The sequence below is a fragment of the Mobula hypostoma genome, chromosome 3, assembly GCF_963921235.1.
Source record: "Mobula hypostoma chromosome 3, sMobHyp1.1, whole genome shotgun sequence".
Classification (NCBI taxonomy): Eukaryota; Metazoa; Chordata; class Chondrichthyes; order Myliobatiformes; family Myliobatidae; genus Mobula; species Mobula hypostoma.
The window spans coordinates 24,954,987-24,982,012 of NC_086099.1; the positions used below are offsets into that span (position 1 = coordinate 24,954,987).

Sequence of the window (27,026 nt, forward strand, 5' to 3'; positions counted from 1 at the left end):
CGAAGGGGGACAAACGTGAGGCCCTTACTGAGAACAGAGCGTTCTGCCTCATCTAAAGATGATCTTTAATTACACAGAAAGCAATTAGGCATCTATATATGTTGACCAAGAATATGGTAATTTTATTAACATACATTCTTTTTGGCTGTTTTTACAGAAGGCTTAATACCAACTTTATTAGAACATAGAACATTACAGCACAGTACAGGCCCTTCAGCCCACAGTGCTGTGCTGACCATTTAGATCAATCTAATACTTCCCTCCTGCATAGAGCTCCATTTTTTATCATCTAAGAATTTGTTAAATGCCCCTGATTTATCTGTCCCTACCACCATCTTTGGTATCATGTTCCATACACTGTGTGAAAAACTTATCCTCTGATATCCCCTTATATTTTCCTCCAATCACCTTAAAATTATGCTCCCTTGTATTACCAATATTACTGTCACTGGTTCTAGTGGGATTTCACCGGCTTCAGTACTTGATCCCTTATTATGGAATAAGTAAGTGGTTTGGACAGAAGTATAGAGGGCATGACAAAGAAGTTTGAACAATTTAGAAAATGGCCTAGGTGGAAAATAAGAAAGAAATGTTGACATTGCAAAATTATTTCCTGGACTGGTCACTTGGGCAGAAATGTAGTAAGTGGTTTTAAGTAAGCAGAAGTTCAAAGTAAATGAAGATATTATTAGAAAGGATACTGGGTTAGAAAACATACAGCACAACACAAGCCCTTCGGCCCACAAAGCTGTGCCAAACATGTCCCTACCTTAGATCTACCTAGGCTTTACCCATAGCACTCTATTTTGCTAAGCTCTATGTAGCCATCCAGGAGTCTCTGAAAAGACCCCATTGTTATGTGGAGGAGGATAAGGAACATCTGAGTGTGTCCTTAAAATTTGCTGAATATGTTGTTAAAGTCATTAAACAGCCAAAGGTATTGATATTTTTATCGGCTGTGGTGCACAATGTAAAAACAGAGTGTATACTGGAAATATGTGCAATAAAAGTTAAATCACAGCTTGAGTACCACATGCAGTTTTGATCATCACATTACAGAAAAAGTGTAATTGTGCCACAGAGAGTGCAAAAGAAATTTACAAAGATATTGCCAGACTGGAAAATTGTAGCCATAGAAGAAGATCAGATAGACTGACACCATTTTCTTTAGAAAACTGGAGGAATGGTAATACAGGACACTTTTCTGAACTTGGTGTTATAGTTCATTCATTGATCGAGTAGAGGAAGTTTTAACAATCCCTTTAGTCTTTTGCTGTAAATGACATGACCGTGCTTGTTGTTAGCTCTGGATACCAAGAGCAGAAACATTTCTAGATCTCGCCACTAATTTTCCTCACTTTGGTTAATATTTATAACAACTTGACTCCATAGGCCAACCTCCCTTTATCCAATCTTCACTAAGGTGAATATTTGCAGTGCCTGAAAAGAGTTAATTTCTTTCTATCATTGGCCTGAAAATAATTTAAAATCTTCATTAATAAAATGTCTTCATTAAGCTCCCACTTGTTTGGTTAATGAAACATTATTTTCTCTTCCTTACCCCCAGATGATTTCATGAAGCAGAACCACGGCATGCTTCTGGTTCACTCCTTGAAAAATCCTACCTACCCTGAATACCAGTACAGTACAGAGAGCAGTGTTTTGTGCTTAGACATCCATGATGACTATCCACATTTGATCGTTGTTGGTTTTTATGATGGCAACGTTGCTGTCTACAATATGATGGAACAGACTGATGGGCCCACTTACAAGAGTACAGCTTACTCAGGCAAGCACAGTGATCCAGTTTGGCAGGTGGGTATTGTCATTAGTTTATGTAATAAATACCTTTGCAGAAGTTAAACAGTGATTATTTTTGTTATATTTTTAATCAAAGTTTGAAGTAACTTTACAATCAAAGTATTTAAATGTCCTGTGGGCATTCACAGTAAGTTCAAAGAAGTACAATAGAATCAGTGGAAAAACTACACACAAGCAAAGATAGACTAAAAACCAATATGCAAAAGACAATACATTTTTCAAAGACAAAGCAATCACAATAAAAAGTAAGTAATAAATAATATTGAGGATATGAGTTATAGAGTGTTTGAGAGTGAGTCGATAGGTTGTGGAATCTATTGAGTGTTGGGGTAAGTGAAGTTATCCACTCTGGTTCAGGACCTTGATAGTTGACTGGTAATAACTGTTCCTGAACCTGGTGGTGTGGGACCTCTTTCCTGATGGTAGCAGTGAGAGGAAAACATGACTTGGATGGTGGGTGTCCTTGAAGATGGATGTTGTTTTCCTGCAACAGTGCAAACAACTTATTTATTGAAATATGTCAAAACATAACTGTGTGCTTCCCAACATTGACTACTTGAGTCAGATTTTCATTCTAGGAACTATGGTTAACACTTGCAGAATAAGTATTTTCCCTGTAAATACCTTTAAGGCACATAAATGGGGTGATCTGTCATGTATAAAAATAAACAGTGCGTTCAAAGAAAAATAATAGTTATATCTGAATTCTAGAGAGTTAGCTGGAATTGCAAACTTCATTAATGTCAGAAATTCCACAATGTCAATGTAAAGAATCATACAGTTTAAAAGTAAATCGTCTTCTGTTATGTTAAGAATTGAACACTATATTTCTGTGTAATGGTAAAATTCATTTTTTGTTGCAGGCTTCAGATTTCCTCCAATGTTATAGGCACATAGCTGTAAAAGAAATGGAGGGTTATGAGCTATGTAACAGGAAAGGGTTAGATTGATCATGGAGTAGCTTTCATTATCATCATAATCATCATCATCAGTGATCACTCATAGTCGAGTATAATTCTTCTGCTGGTAGTTGATCTGGTCACTCGTGCGTCTTGACATGACTGAAGAGGCCAATCCATGATCCACAAGTCTGTCCTATCATAGGGTTGGCAGGTGTAGGTCATTGAAGTGGTGGTGGATGTAGCTGGTTGGGCCTTTCCCAGTTTCTCCTTATGTCTAATCAGCATGGTGGAGGTATTCTTTGAGCTGTGCAGTCCCTTCATGGACAGCATTTCTCCAGCTTTTCCTGTCCTATGCTAATTTCTCCCATCTATTCAGGTTGATATGGCACTTCCTCAGGTGGGTCTTGATATTGTCCTTGAATCGCTTTTTGTGCCCTCCAGGAGTGCACTTTGCATCCTTAAGTTGGCTGAACAGGAGCCGTTTAGTGGGGCAGGAGTCAGGCATGTGGATGATGTGGCCAACCCATCGCCATCAATTGGTGTTTAGTCACAATTGTGGCTGTGGAGTTAATATTAGCTTCTCCAGGATGCTGGGATTAGTATGCCTGTTCTCCCAGCTAACCCTCAGAATCTTTCATCTTTAATGATAAATTTCCAGGGATGTTTTGTGCCTGCTGAATGTTGTCCATGTCTCCGCTCCATGTAGCAAGGAGGGGAGGACTATATAGACTGGAAGCTTAGTGTTTGCCTTGATATCCCAATGTTAAAAAAATTCACTCTGGCAAAAGCTACACTTGCACAGCCCATTCTGCAATTTATTTCAAGGTAAATGTTGGCTCTGGAGGAAAGAAGGCTACCAAGGTACGGGAAATGATCAGTGTTCTCCAGCGGGATGTTGTCAACTCGGATGGTTGGAGCTTTAAGAGCTTGATCTGGAGCAGGTTGGTGCAGGACTTGGGTTTTCTTGGTGTTTAGATCACGTCCCAGAAGTTTGTATGCTTTGGCAAAAGCATCCGTTATGCACTGCAGATAAGAATTAAGAAATAGGAGCAGGAGTGGCCCGTCGTGCCTGCTCTACCAAGATCCTCCTCAGGGTGAGCTACAAGGCATTGTCATCTGCATATTGGACTTCCATGATGGAAGTAGTTGCTAACTTGCTCTTTGCCTTGAACCTGTTGAGGTTAAACAGCGCCACCCCACCCCCCATAGAGAATCTGGACTCCTTGTGGGAGGTTTTAGCCTGTGAGGTAAAGAATGGTTGCAATGAAAATGGTAAACAGGGCTAGGGCAATGATGCACCCCTGATTGACCCTGGTCTCAACCTTAAAAGGTGTTGTTTCAGAGTCACAGTTGCTGATGATCGTTGCACTCATCATTATGTAAGAGCTGCAGGATCTTGAGGTATTTCTCCCGGCACCCGATTTTCGATAGTATCTGCCAAAGGGCAGGATGATTTACAGAGTCAAATGCTTTTTTAAGGTCTATGAAGGCCTTATAAAGTGGGAGACTTTGTTCCCGGGCTTTCTCGGGCTTTAATGCTGTAAAAATCATGTCGGATTTTTCTCTGGCCACACTGAGACTCAGGCAAGAGATTTTCTGCCAGAGGTGAAAGCCAGTCACATAAAATTCAGGTGAGTACCTTTCCTGTTGTAGGGAGGAGGGAGATGCCTCTGTAATTTCCACAGTCAGCTTTGTCACCCTTTTTGAAGAGTGTGACAATCAGGGCATCCCTAGTTCATCTGAAATAAAGTCAATTTAATTCAATTCAAGTATATTATTAAAAGAGTATAACGTCTTATTTATCACATAAAATTGAAATTGATTGACACGAATGTAACAAATAGGCACTGAACTGATTGTCAGAGCTCATTATTATCAGATGAATAACGAGATCAGCCAATTTACTGTAGTTCTGCAATATGTGACAGTGTTACCTAAACTTAAAAGTGATAATTAGTTTTATTTACACCAAAGCAGTAGTTTTATAGTGGATATGTTACCACTTTGTGCTTGATATTGATGCTTCTTCATACGGCAGCAATTATGCTATTAACTTATGACAAACTACTATAGAGAGAAACATTTACAGAAAGTTAGGAAGCCTTTCAGAATTTTCATCTGATGTGGTAATCCTCTGATCATTGTACCAAATCACAATTGAGTGACAAAGGAAAGCAATTTCAATAACCTGAAATGTGAATCAAATAGAATCTAATTAAATCTGACAATCGGCAATCTGTTAAGCAGAAACAAGCTTCCTTCACTAGAAGATAGTTTCTGCCTCTAAATTATATACATATTTCTTTCACTTTCCTTACCGAAAGCACAAAATTTCTTCGAGTAAGTTCAGTGAGCAGGAGCCTTGACAGCTAATTAAACAATGTATCCATGCCAAGCATGTTGTCAGTGCTGTCAGCCTGCTTGAATGTTTCAAGGCAATAACAAACCATTGAAAGTTATACTGTATTAAAAATTTTTAAAAATAAAAGCACTAAAATATATATTTCAAGTTAAATTGATGTAAATCAACATAATTTAAAAAGTGTGCCAAAATATTAAATAGAGCAAAACATTTTAACAACTATTTCCATTTTGTGTGAGTATAGAATTTTGACCAGGCACTTCATGGCATGAGTTACACTTCCAAGATTTCAGCATCAGATTCCCTTTTAGCTGCTCCAGTGGTAGATTAAATTAGATTAGATTATGAGGACACTCAGTCCTCGTTTATTGTCATTTAGAAATGCATGCATTAAAAAATGATACAACGTTTCTCCAGAATGATATCACAAGAAACACAGGACAAACCAAGACTAAAACTGACAAAACCACATAATTATAACATATGGTTACAACAGTGCAAAGCAATACCATAATTTGATAAAGAGCAGACCATGGGCACGGTAAAAAAAAGTCTCAAAGTCCTGATAGCCTCATCATCTCACGCAGGCGGTAGAAGGGAGAAACTCTCCCTGCCATGAACCTCCAAGCGCCACCAACTTGCCGATGCAGCACCATTGGAAGCACCCGACCACAGTGAACTCTGAGTCCATCTGAAAACTTCGAGCCTCCGACCAGCTCCTCCGACACCGAGCACTGAGCTCCAACCTCTGCCGAGCGCTTCGACCCTGCCCTCGCCGCGCCGAGGACTCGGGGCCTTCCCCTCTGGAGATTCTGGACCACACAGCAGCAGCAGCAGCGAAGCAGGCATTTCAGAAGTTTCACCAGATGTTCCTCTATGCTGTCACATCCGTCTCCATCAAATCATGATTGTGCACAGCACCCTACTTGACAAATAACAGGCATCACCACCGTAGTGGCCGCTGCGAACTGCATCATGCTGCCATCTTCTCCTCCCTCCTTTTTGGGAGGAAATTCTGCCGCTTGTTCCAAAAACAACCATCATTAATCACACCCTAGACAACGATGTTGTCACACTATGCAATATCAGACTAGGACCTCACACAGATATCCATGACAGTATTAACTGTTCAGTCCTAATGAAGGGTTCTAGCCCGAAATGTTGACTGATTGTTTCCACTGATTCTGCCCGACCTACTGAGTTCCTCCAGTGTGTTGTGAGTGTTGCTTTGACCCCAACATCTGCAGAGTATTTTGTGTTAACCATTTTTCATTCACATCTCTCTCCATTAATTTTCTAAGCCCCAATCTTCTCATCATCCAAGCTTCAGCTATCACCCCAGAATTCTGCTGAGGACCCGACCTACCAGTCCTCCAGACTGCTTAATGCGATTCAAAATTATATGCACCTGATAGCCCAAGCCTCTCTCCTGATCTGTCCCTTCCCCACACATTAACTGGACCTCCAGCTGCTAGGCCTCTCTTCTTCTGGAAAAATGAAATACTTTCAGGAATACTGAAGCATTTAGCAGAGGGCCATACCTTCACAGTTGTAGCAAACAACACACACAAGATGCTAGAGGAACTCAGCAAGTCAGGCAGCATCTATGGAAAAGAGTAAAAAGTCGATATTTCAAAGTGAGGCCTTTCATCAGGACTGGGGAAAAAGGATGAGAAGTCAGAGTAAGAAGGTGGGGGGAGGAGAGGAGAGGATTTATCTCTTTCACCAATCGATTTACCAGCTCTTTCCTTCATCCCTCCCCCTCTCCACGTTGCATCTATCACCTACTATGTTGTGCTTCTTCCTCCTCTCCCCACCTTCTTACTCTGACTTCTCATCCTTTTTCTTCAGTCTTGATGAAGGATCTCAGCCTGAAAAATCAACTGTTTACTTTTTCCTATGGATGTTGCCAGGCCTGCAGAGTTCCTCCAGCATTTTGTGTGTGTTGATTGGATTTCCAGCATCTGCAGATTTTCTCTTGTTTGTGATTTTACAGTTGTAGCAAGACATGAAATCTCTAAATTCAATGATTTCAGATAACCAAACCTCATAATCTGTGTTAGAGCCAGCCAGTTCAGATAAAAAGGCAACAAGCTGTAATAATTACCTCAGCTTTAAACTTTCCATATATTCTGCCTGTACTAGGTATTTCCACATTCTCTTTTATTTCGGATATCCCGCACCTGCAATGTTTGATAACTTACAAGTTCTAATGTAACATTTTTTCCCTTCCCTTTCTCTTTATTTCTCTCCCTCTATTTACAGCAATGTTCAGGTCTCCTGTGATTAATAAGTATTTGCCACTCTCTCTGAATGCCACAACAGCTATTTAGTTGTTTATTTGATTTTTCTTTGTCTCACCCTATCACAGACATTCCCTTGCTATTTCTCCTCCTCTCTGCGACATAAAATATCTGCTTTTTCTAACTTTTCTTAGTTCTGAGGACAGGTCATTCAATTAAATGTCGACCCTCTTCACGGACGCTGCTTCAGTTACAGAACATTTCCAACATATTTTTTGCTTATATTCCAGATTTTCAGCATTTACACGGTTTTCTTTTGCTCTTTGAGCAATATATTTTTAAAAGCTGTTCAAGTTTTAAAAAATGGATTGCTTAAATTACCATGAATCCTGTTGTGTTATGTTACTTTTATTTGTTTTATTTGTCTTCTTTTGCACATTGGTTGGTTGTCAGACTTTGTTTATGTATAGTTCTCAATAAATTCTATTGTAATCTTTATCTCGCCGTAAATGTCTGCGAGAAAATGGATCTCAAGATAGTATATAGGAACATATATGCATTTTCATGGTAAATTTTACCTCAACTTTGACTTCTGAGTTAAACAAGCTAATACATTATATTGAAAATTCTGAAGATCAAGTAAGACAATTGTTAAAGAAAATGCTGCTAAAATAAGATGCACAATAGAGCTTTATATATGTTAAAAGTGTTGCTTCTTGGTATTTAAATATGACATTTTCTCTTTGCTGTAAAGGTATTCTAATATCGTACATGTGAGCTTAAAGGATTGCTTGTGACATTGAATTGAATTACAACTATAAAGGATATTGATTAGCATATCGATTACAGTGAAAATAATTAAATTGTTATCTATCAGAAGATGACTTTGATTTCCATTTATCTATCCTTTGCTCATTATGAAATTCCATTCCAGCCACCTCCTTGTCACATATTCGCTCTAAAAGTTGCATTAAAATTGATTCCTTGTTAACATTGGTATATGTCTGAATCCTTATTAAATTTGATTTCATCTATTTTTCCAGCCATTTCTTTTAATGCAAGCCTATAAAACACAAGATATTAGTCTGTCAAACGGAATAGCTAGTTTTTTTGGCTCTGACGTTTCCTAACCCCTTCAAAATCTTTTGAGCAATAAAACCTTTGTTGTCAGTCATGGTGAAATGAAACCTGCTGATTTCTTTGAAATTAAGCAATGTGTTTGGAAAAAAAACCTCACTCCAGAAAAGATGATTCTTGCTTCATTGAAAGTAACATTTTTACCTTCACTGTAAATGACATGTTCAACAGCCAATCAAATCCATGTATATTGATGTAATAATAACCTTTAGAGAGTATAAATTAGGAGACTTGGTGATGTTATGGATTTGACATTGAGTTGTCACTAATATGACTTGTAATCAAATACAGCTCTGAATGATATGAACAAATGCTCAGAATGAATAATTTAAAATTAATGAAGTATCTATTGGCTTGGGTTATCACAGATTCATCAAAGGCAATTGTACATGACATGTTTTTAAAAGTGTGTCCAAAATGCAGGGTGTGTTTTTTTAGAAGCTGTTTAATATGTTTCTGTTTAAACTAGAAACTTCTGTGAAAACATGAGTACGGCATAAAAGAAAATGTAACATGGATATGAATATTAGTGCATAGACAGTTGAGCAAAGAGTTCAGTAAATAACCAAATATTAAAACTAAATTCTTTCTCAGTATTTACAGATAGTTCTTGGGTCAATCTTATTTCAAATTATGCTGATAAAACGGTAGGGAGATGTAGACACCAAACTTGGATTAATAGCATATGGAAGCAATTTCTGAGTGACCAATTGTATTGAACTCAAGCAAGTATATACTCCATACCCAGAATATATAAAAATACATAGTTAATAATACCAATCTTTGAGGGCTGCTATAAGGAGATAAGGAAGTAAACTAATTAAGGAAGATTAATAGATTTTAATATTAACTATTTTAAAACAATACATCTGGTAACGTGAAATATTTTATGAAAGTATGTCAAGATAATTCCCTGAAAATTAGTAACTTGTTACCCAAAAGTAATTCAAATAATGATCTAGTTGTTCATCATCAAATTGTAAAAGTAAGCCCAAGGGTTTTACATCCAAAATAATGATGTAAAAATAATTGTTCACATAAAACCTATTGGGCCAAAGTACCCATTTCCATGTTCTTTCTCATGCACAATGCTTTGCTTTTTCTTTCTCAGTCTAAAGTAGTGAACCCAATCTGATCATCTATGATAATTTAACCCTTCTGCCCACTCTCGTCTTTATTCTGCTTTCAATATATTAGAACAGTTCCATTGGAAGACTGTTATTGCCTTTGGGTATGGTCTGTTCTTTCAACCAAATAATGTGCAAATAAAACAGAACTGATGTTCTTCCTTTAGCATAGAAATTGCCTCGATTAATCAAAAGAAATCTTTTTCAAACCTGTTTTCATTTTAGTCTGCTTTTGGAGCTATGAACAACCTTTACATTTATATTTTACAGGTAAAGTGGCAAAAAGATGATCTCGACAACAATATTAACTTCTGCTCTATCTCTTCGGATGGGCGTTTTGTTTCTTGGGCTTTGGTTAAGGTATATATTTTTCTGAAAGATTATTTGGTAGTGTTCACAGAATTGGCCTTGATATTTTAGCATGTTCACAGAAGCAAGATAAACAAAATTCATAGTTAAGATAGGATTATTGATCCACTCCATATTACTTGGATTTTTTCACTAGCAACTACTAATTGATGAAATTCATTATGAGAAAATTACTGTACTGTCTCAGGTAAAAGTGGTATGAATTAAGTTTTGAGACATATTCAAGATTGTGGGTAGGTTTCAATGAGTAGGCTGAGAAATATTATTTCATCCAGTTACTGAATAACTAGATTAAAGATTCGAACTCCTTAGTGTAATATCCAATGGGGTAGTAAGATTTTTTTTTGAAGTACAGATTAGGTCAGCTCTAAGCTGCTTCCATTTAAAAAATATTGGATGTATATTTCAGGATAAGAAAACTATTGGAAGAAATGACAGGGTTGTGAGGCTAAGCACAGCTATAGTCTAATGAGCCAGTATAAGCATAGCCTTCTCAGGATTTGTGGGTTTCTGTGATTCTATGATCAACAAACAGGAAAAAAATGTGATTATTTTTCATTTTCAACAAGACTAAAACTAACGATTGTGAATTTCAAGCACATGCCCATTTTTCATTTCCTTTAAAGTAAATGATCTTTGGTTGCCGGCTTGTTGCAAATGCTAGAAATTAAGATGAGAGTTTGTTGTTTGCAACATGTACAAAGTATATTTGTACTGTGACAGGAAATATGTATTCTCATCACTGATTCATTTAGAAATGAAATGAGCTATAGAATTCACTTTGGAATGGCTATGAGCCATTCACATTTATGATTTTGATGAGCTCTGGATTATAGCAAGTTGTACATAGTTATGATGATTTATTTATTTTGTTTATGCATAATAGAGAAAATTTTAGTTCTGGGCTGAATAATTAATATCTACAATGATGAATTTTACACAGGTGATAATGAGAATTGATATATCTCACATTGAATAATGGCTGTTATTAAAAAGAAGACACAATTGTAATTAACAGTGAATGATCTTACTATTTATATACTGTACATGTTTTCTATGACAACAATAAACTTAAGCTTGACTGTAGCATATGTGGTGCACTGTACTGCAAGTAAGACCAGAAGATATAGGAGCCGAATTAGGTCACCTGGCCCATCGAGTCTGCTTTGCCATTTCATCATGTCTGATTCATTTTCTCTCTCAGCCCAAATCTCCTGTCTTCTCTCCATAGCCCTTCATGCCCTGACTAAGCAAGAATTTATTAACCACCTAGCCTTAGATATACCCAATGACTTGGCCTCCAAAGCTGCCTGTGACAATGAATTCCACAGATTCACCATTCTCTGGCTAAAGAAATTCCTCCTCATTTCCATCTCAAAGGACGTCCCTCTATTCTGAGGCTGTGTCCTCTGGTCGTAGACTCCCCCGTCATTGGAAACATCCTGTCCACATCCATTCTATCAAGGCCTTTCAACATTCAATAGGTTTCAATGATGTCACCCCTCATTCTTCTGAATTTAAGTAAGTAGACGCCCAAAGTCATTAAATGATCCTACATCATAAGCCTTTGAACCCTCTCCAATGTCAGCATATCCTTTCTTAGGATAAGGGGCCCAAAATCATAAGGACCTTGCAAAGTTGGATGGGAGCATTTACTATATAAACTATATAAGCTAATTCAAATTATATGATTATATCTCATGATCAATTATTATGAGCAATCCTTTCTTTTTAACTACTCATTGAAAGGTTACATTTGATTACCAGAAATCAAGTTTATTGAAATGTATTTTTGTACAGATCCAAGGTGTCCAAACTCCTAAAACAAAGGATCTGACTTCAATCATATATTTGCTAACTAAGTTATTTCAGAATAATTACATTGACTGTGAAATGAATAGCAATGGGTTTGTAAATAAACTGTCCAGTCAACTCTCTCAGTCTCACGTTTGGACAACTTTTAGGGTTCCATTATTAAAGTTTTAAGAATGGTAATGCGTCATCACCATCATAGCATTAGGACAAGGGTTTAGGGTGTGAAGTAGCTTCTTCTGCCAAGCCATGGGACAACTGAACTTCCTGCCATCACCCAGGTTTCACTGTGTATGAAGTGTCAGTAGCGTTATATTGTTTACTTTTTAACTTGCGATGTAAATGTGCCTAAATGTCTGTTAATTTGTTTGTGGTAATATTACTTTATGTGTGTGAGTTATATGTACAATGCTGTGCACCTTGGTCTGGAAGAACATTGTTTCATTTGGCGGTATACATGTATATGGCTGAAATGATAATAAACTTGAACTTGAACTCATCACACCCATTTAATGCAGGAAGATATGTCAAACATGACATCCCATGCACAATGGCATGCTGGTTGTTTCTCTATTTCTGTTGGTAGATCCTGTCCCTCAGAATCCCTTCCAACAATTTACCCATCACCAATGTCACATTCACTTGCCTGTAGTTTCCATTTCTAAACCCACTTAGAATATAATGGAAAGTAAAGGATGCACTATCAAACCCTTTGTCAATTAATCCCCTCTGCCTTGACCCTATCACAGACCTTTACTTACTTGCATTTCCATTGTGTCTCAAAATATGTTTATCTCTAATCTTGCCCAAGTTCTGAAGAAGGATCAATGACCTAAAACATTAACTGTCTTTCACCTTTTGCTGCTGCTAACTGACCTACTGAATAATTCTGGTTACAGTCAACTTAATACTTAGCAAAACTGTGTGTGTGTGCGCGCCCTTAACTCCTGATGGAGTCATTGGTGCACCGTCATGACAAACTTTTGCACCAATCTTTTTGGTATGCTCATCGTATGGCGTGTCTTGGGCATCTGAAGCCTGGCGGATCCCATCCCTCTCCAGGTTTTTTTTTACAAGGTCAAGTTGTTAGCTGGACACTCAACCCAAGCACGGATGGAGAGCTTGCAAGGGAGCCGCTGGATTCGAACTAGGGACTTCTCGCCCCAAAGTCCAGCGCTGATGCCAATACACCACCAGCTGGCATGTTAACAAAATTACATGTATTATAAAGAGTGGAAGCAAATATAAGCAACACACATCAAAGTTGCTGGTGAACGCAGCAGGCAATTAAAAAATAATATTTCAATCTTGATGAATTGATAGAGGAAAATGCAATCACTAAAGTAACTAGAATATATTGTTTCTCTTCTCAGAATGAAATTATTCATACTGATATTATCAAACTTACACTGGATGGAATTTGTAAGGATGCACTAGAAAATTTGCAGCTGCATATTGTGGGTAAGCCACAACATTTAATCTTATCATCTATCAGAACATTAATTGCCAGCAAGTAACTGTTAATTATTTTTTCCTTCAAGAATTTTCAGGCAAAAATAATGTGGAATCGCATCTACAGTTTTCCAATTCAAATAAATCATAAGCCTTTTTGCAATTAGATATACTGTATTTTCTACATGCCAAAACTGGTATTAGCAGTTAAGGAATGTCTCTACGACTTCTATTTCCCAATTACATTTCGTTTCCTCTTAAATTAGAATTGCCGATTATGTTCCAGCCAAGATTAATTGTTAAAAGGTCTACGAAATGTGGGGCAAAAGAAAACCTCTGTCAATGGGGTAGGGGCTGTACATTTTGTTTGTGCATGGTGGATTTTACAATATAATTTTACAGCTAATAAAGTGGTAGGGATTTGTAGCAGCCAGTTTTTGTACACCAAGATCTCACAAAAATCGATGAAATAATGACTAAATTCAGTGTTCCCCTTGGTTAGTTGAGAAAAGTGTGTTTGCCAGGACACAGTGGTCCTTGAACTTGATCCATTGTTTTATGTCCCATCAGAAAGACAATTCCTCAAACAGTGTCAGTCTGGGTAAATGTTCAAGTGGGTCATGAATCTGCTATCTCATCCTTTATCCAGATTGCAAAAAAAAACTGTGAAGTTCACTTGAGTATGCCTCTTCAGAATCCATCTCACTCTTCTATATAATCACATCTCAGTTGAGAAATTGAATCTATGAAGGCTATTCTGTGAATGTAAATTTGACTTGACTTTATTTCTTACATCCTTCACATACATGATGAGTAAAAGTCTTTACGTTACATCTCCATCTAAATGTGCAATTTGCAATCATAGTAATTTATAATAATTTATAATAAATAGAACAGTCAATGTAATATAGAATACACTCAAGTCAGTGTGAGTTCATCAGTCTGATGGCCTGGTGGAAGAAGCTGTCCCTGAACTGTTGGTCCTAGCTTTTATGCTACGGTACTGATACCTGGATGGTAGTAGCTGGAATAGATTGTGGTTGGGATGGCTTGGGTCCCCAGTGTTCCTACGGGCCCTTTTTGCACACCTGTCCTTGTAGATGTCCTGAATCATGGGAACTTCACAACTACAGATGCGCTGGGCTGTCCACACCACTCTCTCCAGAGTCCTGCGATTAAGGGAGCTACAGTTCCCATACCAGGCAGTGATGCAGCCAGTCAGGATGCTCTCAATTGTGCCCCTGTAGAAAGTTCTTCGGATTTGGGGGCCCATACCAAGTTTCCTCAACTGTCTGAGGTGAAAGAGGCGCTGTTGTGCCTTTTTCACCACACAGCTGGTGTGCACAGACTACATGAGGTCCTCGATGATGTGGATGCCAGGAACTTGAAGCAGTTCACCCTCTCAATCCCCGATCCATTGATGTCAATAGGGGTTAGCCTGTCTCCATTCCTCCTATAATCCACAACCAGCTCCTTTGTTTTTGTGACATTGAGGGAGAGGTTGTTTCCTTGACACCACTGTGTCAGAGAGATGGCTTCTTTCCTGTAGGCCGCATCGTTATTGTTTGAGATAAAACCACTTTGTGATCATGCCTAGTCTGTCATTTAATGACTTTGGCTGCTCTTTCATCTCTGTACCACATTTCTGCACTCGTCTCATCACGCTTTGATTCCTTTAATATCTAAAAATTGATTCTATCAATATCTATCTTGAATATAATCTATGCCTGAGCCTCAGTGGTTGCTTTGCGTAGTAAGATCCAAAGGCTTATCTCCCCTGTGTGAAGAGATTTCTTCTATCCCTGTTCTGAAATGGCTAACTTCATATTTTGAGAGTAATAGAAAGTTAGCTTCTTGTGAAATCTAATCCAACCTTCAAACGGATTCTGTCAACGGGCCCTATATTAAGAAAATAGGGAAAGTAGGTTACTTTATTTGGCATACTTATGGCAAAATGCCATGCTTGTTTTCAAGGTTAGTCGACGCCAAAGGATAAAATTTGTGAGAAATTACCTTGCAGTGTGAAATCCTAATCCTGCAGAGCATTTTGAACATATTCATAAGAGTGACAAAATAACTTGGACTGAATTCTTCTGCAGTATTCTAAAAGCAGTGCTGAATGGGGAATAATGTCAACTTCTATGAAACTCAAATGAAATTGCATCTGTCATTTAAGAGTGAATCTCACCTAAATGCTTGGTTGAATTTCCAGAGTTACACTACATAATCAAGAAACAGTTGTTATCATGGCTCACTCTAAGAAAATATAATTTTTCAATCATAGAACAATGAGAGCAAAAGTATTATGTCATTGTATTTCCAGGCACATACGCTTTCTTGAAAATGTGAAAAAGCATTGAAACAAGACAACATCTCCAGTTAAAGGCATTCTTTCAAAAAACAGCAAACATTTCTGTATCAATTACAAAATCTTGTAAGAAATCTGAACTCTAAATTGAAATGTGGAGAATGCCTACCTTCTCTATGTTGTGGAAGGGTGGAAGAACATATGGTCGTCATTCAAAAACTACATCTACATAAATGATGTGACACTCCTCTCCTTGTCCAACCCTCTCCATTCTGCTAACATCTTATTTCCTGAAGACCAGCAACCATTCTTGCCTCAGAATTATTTCATTAAGAAGCAAACCAAATTTATATTCCTAATTGTTTTAAAGTCACAGTCATACAATATGGAAACAGCTCTTACATCCCACCATGCCCATGGCAGTTTCTTGCCTCCTCGTTATCTACCTTGCAACATAGAATATTATTGGCCATGCCATCCAGGAAGCCCCTACTGCATTCTTGATCTCTTTGCAGTTAACACGTCTTTATTTTCAGAACTTCACAGCACAAATATAATGCAATATAAAATTGAATCTTAAAATCATATGTATCTGCTGGGGAACTATCCGTGTAAACTGTCTTTATGTAAGTCAATGAAAATATTTTTTACAGCATACGGGAATCAGTATGGAAAAAATCTTAGAAGTTGTAAACAATAATTCTTCATATTTTGTGTATTCAAACTAGGTTGTGGAACATCCTTTGACTTCCATAGACAGAAAACAAACGTGTTTCTGGTTGGTACTGAAGAAGGAAAAATACACAAGGTAAAATCATCAAAGACTGTCAAAATGGCAAGCTGCATATTAGAATTCAGTGCATAACAATGTGTAACTTGTGAATCAGATGTGGTATTTTCAAAGGTTGAAACGACCAAAACAAAAGGACTGCATGATTGAGTGAATGTTAACTGAATGGTGTGGCTGTATTGAAAATGGTGTGATGTATATACATAACTATGAAAAGCTCTCCAAATGAGACTCATAGCTAAGATGAGAAAATAACTGGAAAATGATTGACAAGTAATTTACAAGACTGGAAACAGAATTTGGAATAAAGATGGAAAATAATGAAAATATTCAGCAGGTGAAACAGCATCTGTAGAAAGAGAAGCAGGATTAGTATATCAGCTCAATAACCTTTTGTCAATGTTTCCAACATTTTGTTCTTATTTCTGATTTTCAACACTTTAATTCTTTTTAGTAGTTGCAGATTCCTATTTAATCTAACAAAAGGCAAGAAAGAATTGTTAATGAGATTACTGTTCACTGTATACTGTATGTAGTAACTGATTTGGTCTTGGGCACCAGAGTACAAATTGAAAATGTGCAGGCAATTGTCAGAATCAGATACCAATTCAGATTCCAGTGCCAACATAGCATGCCAGCTACGTACAGCAGAACAACACAAAGCAGCAGCAACAACAGCAACAAAACAAGTCCATTTCCCACTCTCCCACTCTCCCATCCACCCACTCACCCTCTCTCTCTCTCTCACACACACACACACACACACACACACACACACACACACAGCCCTCCAACCCAGTCAATCGGGGAATATAATCTTAATGTTTTTCCATCCTATTATACAGAGTCAGGCACAAACAATGGGAAGATAAAGCCCTGTAATAGATTAGTTTTGATTAATCATATGAGCATTTGCAAGTACAACATTGTGAATTGCATAAAAGCATAATACACTACAATTACTGAAGAGAATGCACTTTTTTGTGACTAGCATGCACAAAACAAACATCCTATCAAGCTATCCTTGAAATTAATTTGTAATTATTTTTCCACTTAACTATTTTAAATAGTGTGAATAGAACAAGATGACAGTGTTGTTTTAGTTATTCTGCAGAAGGTAAGATTGGTATTGTTTTAACTTTTAGTGCTCTAAGGCCTATTCAAGTGAATTTCTGGCAACATATGATGCTCATCATATGGCAGTGGATGCATTGCATTGGAATACCTTTCATCCAGATGTCTTCATTTCCTGCAGTTCAGATTGGACTGTGAAGATTTGGGATCACAATATAAAGTAAGTGAAAACTGAGGAGGATGTCTTGAATTGTTCGACATATATCGTGTAGACATATCGAGGTAGATCAATGTAATATCACATACTGGATTTAACAAGTCTTGCGTAAGTGAATCCAAAGTGAGTTTCGAAAGCAAAAATAAATCCACTTGTGTGTTGGATTTATATTTTATTTTGCTGCCTATCATCATAAATTTCACGTATAATATTTATTCCACTTTAATATTAATGATAATACTAAAGTAATAAGTAAAACAGGTAATCTGTGTTCCAAAGTTCCACTGTGGGTTTTTTTGTTGAATTAACAGCTTTCAGGTGGATAATACTGGAAATGTTCACGAGATAATGAGAGAATTGACTTACAGTCTTACATTCTGCGAAGAGATTTGACAGTGTAAACTTGTGCTTTTCTGGTTCCCTTATAACATCACAATGAAGACATGTTTACTTAGATCTTACATTGTAGCTGTTGTTTGACTAGAAGTCTTTATGGTGGTACTAGTCACAGCAACTTATTTGGAGAAATTAAGAGATACTTCATTGTACTCTTGTGTGTTGAAGAACAAAGAGCTAAAAACTGCATTTCACCCAGTTTTCATGCATGAGAGGGCATTATATTTTTTGGGCGCCATGGTACATTCTCCCCATGATGTCTCAGGGTTCCTCCCACATCCCAAACACTTGCGGGTTAATTAGTCACATGGGTGTAATTGGGTGACACGGGCTCATTAGTTCGGAAGTGTATAGTATCGTGCTGATTCTCCAAATAAAATAAAATAATGCCAAATAGGATATCACCAAAAAAGTACTGAATTGGAACATTCTTACTTTTAGAATTTGTTATGGTTTTCTCCCATTTAAACCACTAAAATCAACTTGGTATTTATAATTAATAACTATTTACTGTGCTTGCAGCTATAATCTCATTTTTTGTCCGGCTCTCTGCAAAGCGGGTATCCACTGTTAAAGGACTCTCTCTATGGCATCTTGTGTGGAAATGAGGATAAAGATATGGGTAGAGGTAGAATGAGTGGAAGGAAGCAGAAAAGGAGGGGGGTGTCAGAGGAGAGAGATGGAAATTGGGACTGCTTCCAAGACTGATGACAAGAAAACTTCCAATAATATCTCCGTTTTAAGACATGCAATCACTTGGCTTTCATTTTCACACCTGATTCATGGTTTTCTTAGTGGCAGTGATCTTTCCCTGAACCCCAATCTAGTGTTATGAACATTCTGCCAAGCACAGGGAAATGCCACCAAACCTGTTGCTACGAGATCCTATAAACCTATTGGCACAATAGACAATGTCACTATCCTCTTCCAACTCCCCTCCCCCCTATATCAAGGCTTCTGGTTCTTTCAACCAGCTCCAAATGTGCTCCCCTTTGAGTTTCATTAGAGAAGAGATTTATAGAACACAGAATATGCTTGAAAAATGTTCTCAAAGTCTGATTAAAATATAATATCTTCACTGACTTACAGAAATTATTGACCCAATACAACGTAAGATGTAGGATCATTTGAGAAGTTGCTGAGCCTTTTCAGTCACTACTAAAATGTAAGATGTACTTGGACAGGTGTATAGATGGGAAGGATTTGGAAGGGTATGAGCCAAATGTGGGCAAATGGGATGAGCTTAGATGGCAATATTGGTCAGCATAGACCAATTGGACTAAAGGATGCATTTCTGTGATGTAGGGCTCTATGAATCTACAGAGTAAGACAGACATCATGCACAAGAAGGAGAAGGAACATATCATATCCCAAACTACCCATTCAATTACCCCTTCAATTGCCTTCTGTCTGCAAATCCTCCACAGGATTCAGTAATTGCAGAAGAACCCCTAAAGGTGGGGTGAAGTCATCATTGATTCCAAGTGAATGCTCAAGGAGAGGGAGGGAACATTCATGTCCATGAGAGAAAGAATAAGTCTCAAATATGTTCTTCACTCTCATCTGCTGAGGTGCTACTGAGCTGAAATAGAACACAGAACAGTACAGCATATTACAGACCCTACGGTACAAAATGTTGTGTCAACTTTTTAACCTACTGTAAAATCAACCTAACTTTCCACTCCCCGCCCCGGCACATAAACCTCCATTTTTCTTTTGTCCATGTAAGAGTCTCTTAAATACTCCCAATGTACTCGTCTCTACTATGACCCCTGCTAGTGCATTCCACGTACCTACCAATCTTTGTGTAAATACTTATCTTTGATATCCTCCCTATGCTTTCCTCCAATCACTGCAAGTCACCCCTTATCTTTGTTTGCTCCAAAGAGAGAAGCCCTAGCTAAAATAATCTAAAATATAGCAATATTAATGTATTATACCCCCTTCACAGCAATGAGAATATGTCACTGAATAATACATCGCAAAAGTAATGAAACATAATCTAGTGGAGATGTTATGTTAAATATACTATTGTGAGTGCTTTCTGTTATAAGAAAATAATATTTTCTAGAAAATATAGCTAAGTATGCTTTAAACCAGAAGTTGGGAACTGGGGTCCACAGACCTCTCAGTTAATGGTAGGGGTCCATGGCATAGAAAATGTTGGGAACCCCTGCTTTAAACATTTTTGTTTCTATTTCTTATCAATAATGTGGAATCAATCCAATCATCACTAAGTCAACAGGCTATATTTGTGATAGTATGTCACTATTTTGCTGTTCTAATACGAAGAAGAAGTCAAGTCGATTAAATCCAAAGGCTGGTTAGATCCTTAGGACACATTTGATGCCACTTTCTCCACTCATTCTAATCTTTTTTTCCAGTTTTATAATGTCAATTTTAATTCTAGGTAATGTTGAATATTAGTGATCAAGCTTGTTTAAAGTCTTAGCCTTTATGTTGAAGAAACCAGACGGATATATTGGTAATGATTATGTGTGAAACTCGTAGCATTTAAAAAAAATTCTGATTGGGATTTCATATTTGTTGACTATTGACCTGGTTTGCTATTCCACTAATAAATTTATTTTGTGAGCATTTGAAGGATACATGTTGAATTGAAGCACCATATCTTAAAGATTTTGACTCTGTCTTTCAATCTCTTACTTAGTGTCCAACTACATAACTGCAGAGAGGTGTGAGGGTGACAGTGATTGACATTCAATTCCCTTCTGTTGTTGCTACTGATTTAGATTTAATTTTTGACTTTGCCAGTCATGCAGTAATGATAGTCATTCATGTTTTTACTGTTTCTGATGCAGGATCTTCAATAATATTCGCTGCAGGGCATTTAAAGTTTTTTCTAGTTCTCATGCCAGTTTTTATTGATATGTCCTTATTACTGGAAAATGTTATCTTTGCTTTATCTTTTATCATATTCATTTTCATCTCATTGTGGTCTTATAGACCTTTACTGTTATTCCATTTGTTCTGCAGTTCAAGCTACTAAATATATATTGTTCCCAAAAATAATTGTTAATTTTTCATCCTGTAACTGACAATGTTTCAGTGAAATGCTCTAAGGTAGATGACACAATTTATTATAGATATGGTTAAATAAACGTTGTGTGAGAAGACTATCAGTCAGATAAAATGCCTCACCACGTCAAAAGTTTATTTAAAGTCTATTGTTCTACTTAATAGTCTGCAGATGCTTTGCATTTGATTTTGAAGTTGAAATAGTGTTCTATATTTCTCTTCAGGATCTCAATGCAATTCAAGAAGGATGATAGAGATGAGCCAGGGATGTACAGGCTAGTGACCCTAAAGTCGGCAGTTTGGAGATGATTGGAGGGAACTATCGTGGTTTTATACAGTACAGTTGGCCCCCATTTTCCGAACGTTCACTTTACGGCACCTCGCTGTTATGAAAGACCTACATTAGTTACCTGTTTTCGCTAACAGAAGGTGTTTTCACTGTTACAAAAGAGGTAGCGTGCACCCAAACAGCCAATCTCCTCCCCCGGAACTGAATTCTAGCCGGCATTGCTTAAACATGTGCTTTATCTCAATTTATTTTGTGCATCCGTTAGCAAGATGAGTTCTAAGGTATCAGAAAAGCTTTAAAAAGCTCGTAAGGGTGTTATATTTAGCGTAAAGTTAGACATAATTAAGCGTTTTGATCGTGGTGAACGAAGTAAGGACATTGTCCGCGACTTGAACTTGCCTGTGTCCACCATTCGCACTATTTATACGCAGATAAAAAGAATTTTGAAAGCTGCCGATGTTAATGTTGGTTCTGATTGTAGCAAAGTGGTCTCTTTTAGTCAGTATCGAATAATGGATAAAATAGAAAATCTGTTGTTTGAGTGGATTGATCGGTGTACAAAGTGTGGTGTTCCGTTGAGTTTTCTTATACTTATGGAGAAATTTGTCAGTCTTTTTAATAAGCTAAAACAGAAAGCACTGGACGATGGTGATGAAAGTCTTGCGAAAGTGGAATTTAAAGGTAGTTATGTTGGTTTGATCGGTTTCTGAGGCGAGGGACAGCTTCATAGTTTAAGCAGTGGTCCCCAACCTCCGGGCCGCGGACCGATACATTGCCGCGAAGAATGTAAGGGTGCAGCGGTAGTCGGAACGCACCCAGCACATCTTTAAGAAAAAAGCCAAAATAAACAAGCTAATTAATTAGGTGCCGCCCGGCACATAAATGTCAGCCCAGATCAGAGGCGATTGCCGATTGCGTCAGGTGGTTATTCATATAAGCAAGTGTTTAACTATGACGAAACTGCAATTTATTGGAGTCTTCCCGATTCTGGTAAGTGAAATTACACTGTACATACATTACTTCTACTTTATAGGCTGTGTATTTTTATGTGTTATTTGGTATGATTTTGCAGCTTCATAGCTTCAAGGTTACTGGAGAGTGTTTCTGCCGAGTGTGCTTGTGCTGTGTTTTTGCCAAGAGCGCTTCCACGAGATTTTTGCTGCGCTAGACAGTGCTACAGAAAAGTATTTCTACTTTATATAGGCTGTGTATTTATCATATCATTCCTGCTTTTACTATATGTTACTGTTATTTTATGTTTTATGTGTTATTTGGCATGATTTTGTTGGTTATTTTTGGGTCTGTGAATGTTCAAAACTTTTTCCCAATTAATAAATGATAATTGCTTATTCACTTTACGACATTCTGGCTTACGAACCATTTCATAGGAACGCTCTACCTTCGGATAACAGGGGAAACCTATATATGGGAAATGCTGCCTCACAATTCTGAGTATTTTTTCCCAGGAAAGTTACACAGATACTTGATTAGTGCAAGGCAGAAGTCATGATAAACATGGACTTTAGTGAGGCTTTGACAAGATTCTCCATGGTAGGTTGATCCAGTATGTTACAATACGTGGGATCCAAGGTGTTGTGGCAAACTGAATCTAAAATTGCTTTGGTGATAGGAAGCAAAGGTAGTACTGGAGGATTGTTCTTTTTATTAGAAGTCTGTAAACCAGTGGGGTATCACACTAACTGGTGCTAAGACCATTGATTTTTGTTAAGTAGTGCATACCTACACTACAACAGTTTAGGTAACAGACTTTAACCTTCACAGTATTCACAAATCATTACCCAAAAATTTGAGAGATAGAGTAAAATTTCACTTACAGAATTTATATGGGACAGATGTATGAATATAACTGTATACAATTAAATGAATTTGTTTACCAAGGAAACAATCACAGGCTGTCGGTTCACAATGAAAGATCACTTAAGAGATCAAGTGCAACAAGGCAATCTCTTCTATTGATAATTGTAGTGATACTTTATCAAACAATATAACATTTATAATTACTCAAAACAATAACCTTTTCTGCCTACAGTACAATCATAAATCCCTTGCCTAGAGACCGTGCAGCTAGGGGGTTGGGTTTACTGTTGAGAAAAAAACATTCTGTAGGAAAGAACTTCCACTTATAACATGAGATTTAATGGAGAAAAAAAGTTTGCATTATGGATACAACTCTCAGTTCGGCTAGCAGCTCAATCTAGGAGAAGACAGCCCTTGGCCCGACCAAACTTAAGAAATTTTGTTTGGGTGAGTGCTGCGCGATGTGTCCCCTGTTACAAATCAGTACTGTGAAATAAAAAAGAGTACACAATATGCGATTAAACGATTGTGCTTTATAATTCTTGATTTGACTATATGGTGAGTAAAGAAACAAAAAAGAGAAAAGGGCCCATTCTCATGAAACAGTCTAATGCACAACGTTGAAGCTCACGGTTCAGTCCACTGGTTCCCCATCGACCTCCTCTGAGCAAAGCCGACCCTTGTACCCTCGCTCCGTCCACTCCGTCTGGCGGTCTACCAACTCTCTCCATTCACATTATCTATGCCTGTCATGATCTTATATTCATCGATAAAATTGCCTGTCAGTCTCCTTTGCTCCAAGGAATTATGTGCTATCCTGCCTGATCTCTCCTTCTCAGCCCCTCAAAACCTGGCAAAATCCTTGTAACTCTTGTGACAAAAGAACCAGTTATCAGAAGATTGATGCCGATAAGAGGACAATGGGGGAACATCAAGGTGCTAATAAGAGAGAGACAAGAGAGATTACCGAAAGGAGACACGGTTCCGAGTATTGTCAGAGACCGGTGGCTTTGAACCCTGAACTGTTTGAAGTTTGATGGACAGGCGATACCCCAGCAGGGGGATAAAAAGGGACAGGTTCGCTAAGGCAACAGACACACGACTCCATGAGGTAACGAGACCCTGGAAGCGGTGTGCCCCCACAAGTTGGTGCGAGTTTTTGAGGTCTGGTCGCGGGACCAGCCATAGAAAGGGTAGAAAGGTACGGGTCGGCGGGAACCTGATGTGTGTGTCCGCCCTTGCCTGGGTGCCGGGTTCACTGCAGAAGAACGATCGTATCTGGAACGGAGGGGTCACAGTCGGTGACCTCAGAAGACATTACAAAGGGCTTGCCCGAAAGCTAACTGCGAGGAATATCGAAGGTCTGTGTGGAATCCGTTTTGAATATTCATTCACTTTCTTCTCCCCGCCCCAACGGCACAACAGCGATTACTGCGAACTGAACTGAACTCAATTGAACTGAACTTTGCGTTACTTGAAACTGATCATTTACCCCTAGACTGCGATAGAGCTTGATTGATCCTATTATCCTAGTTCTGTGTACATGTGTGTTTTATCATTGCTAAACTGTTGCATTTATATCCTTTTGATTAGAGTACTGTGTTGCTTATTTCTTTAATAAAACTTTTTTAGTTCCAGTAATCCAGACTCCAACTAAGTGGTCCATTTCTGCTGGTTTGGCAACCCAGTTACGGGATACGTAACACTCTTTTCTGTACTCTTTCCAGTTTAATAACATCTTTCCTGTGGCAAGGCAACTAAAACTGAACACAAATCTCCAAGTGTGGCCTCACCAGCATCCTATATAATTACACAATGACCTCCCATCTTTTATACTCAGTACCCTGAATGGCCAGCATGCCAAATGTCTCCTTCACTGCCCCCCCGCCCCGTCTCCCTGTGACTCCACTTTTAGTGAACTATGTACATGTACTCCAATGTCCCTCTGTTTTGCAACACTCCCCAGCGTCCTGCAGTTATAAGACTATTAAATGATCTCTTCATATAAAAACATGGCCTCTTGACATCACAATCTATCTCATTATGATCTCACTCTCTTTTGTCTACCTGCCCTGCACTTTCTCTGTAACTGTTAAACTTTATTCTGCATGGTTATTGTTTTGCCTTGTTCTATCTCAATGCACCGTGTCATGATTTGATGCGCCTGAACAAATATGCAAGACAAGCTTTTCACTGTATCTAAATACATCTAAATAAATAATAAACCAATTCCAATTCTATTCTAAATCAGCCAGCTCTCCTTGGGTTTCATGTGATCTAAAATTCCAGACCAGATAACCAGGTGTAACTTCATCAAAAGTCTTGCTGAAATCCATATAAACTATGTCTGCAGCCCTTCCCACATCGACTTTAGTCAGATCAGCAAAATACTCAAGTTCGTAAAACATAATCTCACATCCACAAAGCCAAGCCTAATCAATCCCAGCCTTTTCAGATATAGGTAAATCTTTTTCCTCAGAGTCCTCGCCAGTAACTTACCTACCACAGATGTTAGACTTACTGGTCTATAGTTCCCAGGTTTTTCTTTGCAGCCCTTAAGTGAAGGCACTAGTTTCAATACCCTCCAGTCTACCCATGGCTAGCAGTAATGGAAAAGTTAGAAAGATAGAAACATAGAAAACCCATAGCACAATACAGGCCCTTTGGCCCACAATGCTGTGCTGAACATGTACTTACTTTAGAAAATACCTCAGATTTCCCATATACCTCTATTTTTCTAATCTCTGTGTACCTATCTAGGAGTCTCTTAAAAGACCCTATTGTATCCGCCTCCACCACCATCGCCGACAGCCCATTCCACACACTCACCACTCTCTGCGTAAAAAACTTACCCTTGACATCTCCTCTGTACCTACTTCCAAGCACCTAAAACTGTGTCCTCTTGTGTTAGCCATTTCAGCCCTGGGAAAAAGCCTCTGACTATCTACAATGCCTCTCATCATTTTATACACCTCAATCAGGTCACCTCTCATCCTCTGTCGCTCCAAGGAGAAAAGGCCAAGTTCACTCAACCTATTCTCATGAGTCATGCTTGCCAATCCAGGCAACAACCTTGTAAATCTCCTATGAATGCTTTCTATAGTTTCCACATCCTTCCTGTAGTGAGGCGACCAGAACTGAGCACAGTACTCCAAGTGGGGTCTGACCAGGGTCCTATATAGCTGTAGTTGCTGCTAGGACTCCCACAGTTTCTTCTCCAGTCACCCACAGTGTTCTTTGATACACTTGGTCAGACCCTGGGGATTTATCAAGCTTAGTAACTTTAAGACATCTAGTACTTCCTCTGCTGTAATGTGAACTATCTCTATTACCTCCTTATTTACTTTACAGTGTTCCAAGTACTTTTTCTTTTTTTAAGAGGAAAAAAAGACATTCATATTAAAAGATTGAAAACTTTTTTGTGACAAAAAGAAAAAAATCCCTACTAAAGGAAATAAAGGTGAGAGAAAAAAAACCCATTGGGTGTTCAACCCTGGAGCCATGCATTATACAAAAAGCTTCTAAGAAAAGATAAACATCAAACCGCCAGCAAAAAAATATACAAAAATTTACAACTAGATCGTGAAGGAAATCTATCAATTAACTCAAATGATAATAGCAAGCAAATAAACCCCATCTTTTCTCGAAATCAAACATAGTGTGAGGAGAATACACATAAATTAAGATGTTTGCTGGCCTGGGCTAGCACCAGAGGCATCAGCAGTTGGTCTGCCACCTGTCCTCAGGGGAGGGAGAGATAAGGCACACAATGAAGCAGCATTTGGAGGTGTTAATGAAGGAGCCATAAGTCTGGGTATTGTCAAGATCGGCTCCCCCTTTGAACCCTGAACTGTTTGAAGTGATGGACAG

The 27,026-nt window shown here is 38.1% G+C and overlaps 1 protein-coding gene across 1 annotated transcript in view; it reads left to right on the top strand.

Moving 5' to 3' along the window:
- The window catches only part of dnai1.2 (dynein, axonemal, intermediate chain 1, paralog 2), a 206,416-nt gene that overhangs the window by 137,668 nt on the left and 41,722 nt on the right, over positions 1–27,026 (top strand). The window contains exons 14-18 of the mRNA XM_063042782.1: positions 1,568–1,815; positions 9,863–9,952; positions 13,147–13,234; positions 16,262–16,341; positions 17,469–17,617. Coding sequence (XP_062898852.1) covers positions 1,568–1,815; positions 9,863–9,952; positions 13,147–13,234; positions 16,262–16,341; positions 17,469–17,617 — 655 coding nt within the window. The remainder of the gene's footprint in view (positions 1–1,567; positions 1,816–9,862; positions 9,953–13,146; positions 13,235–16,261; positions 16,342–17,468; positions 17,618–27,026) is intronic.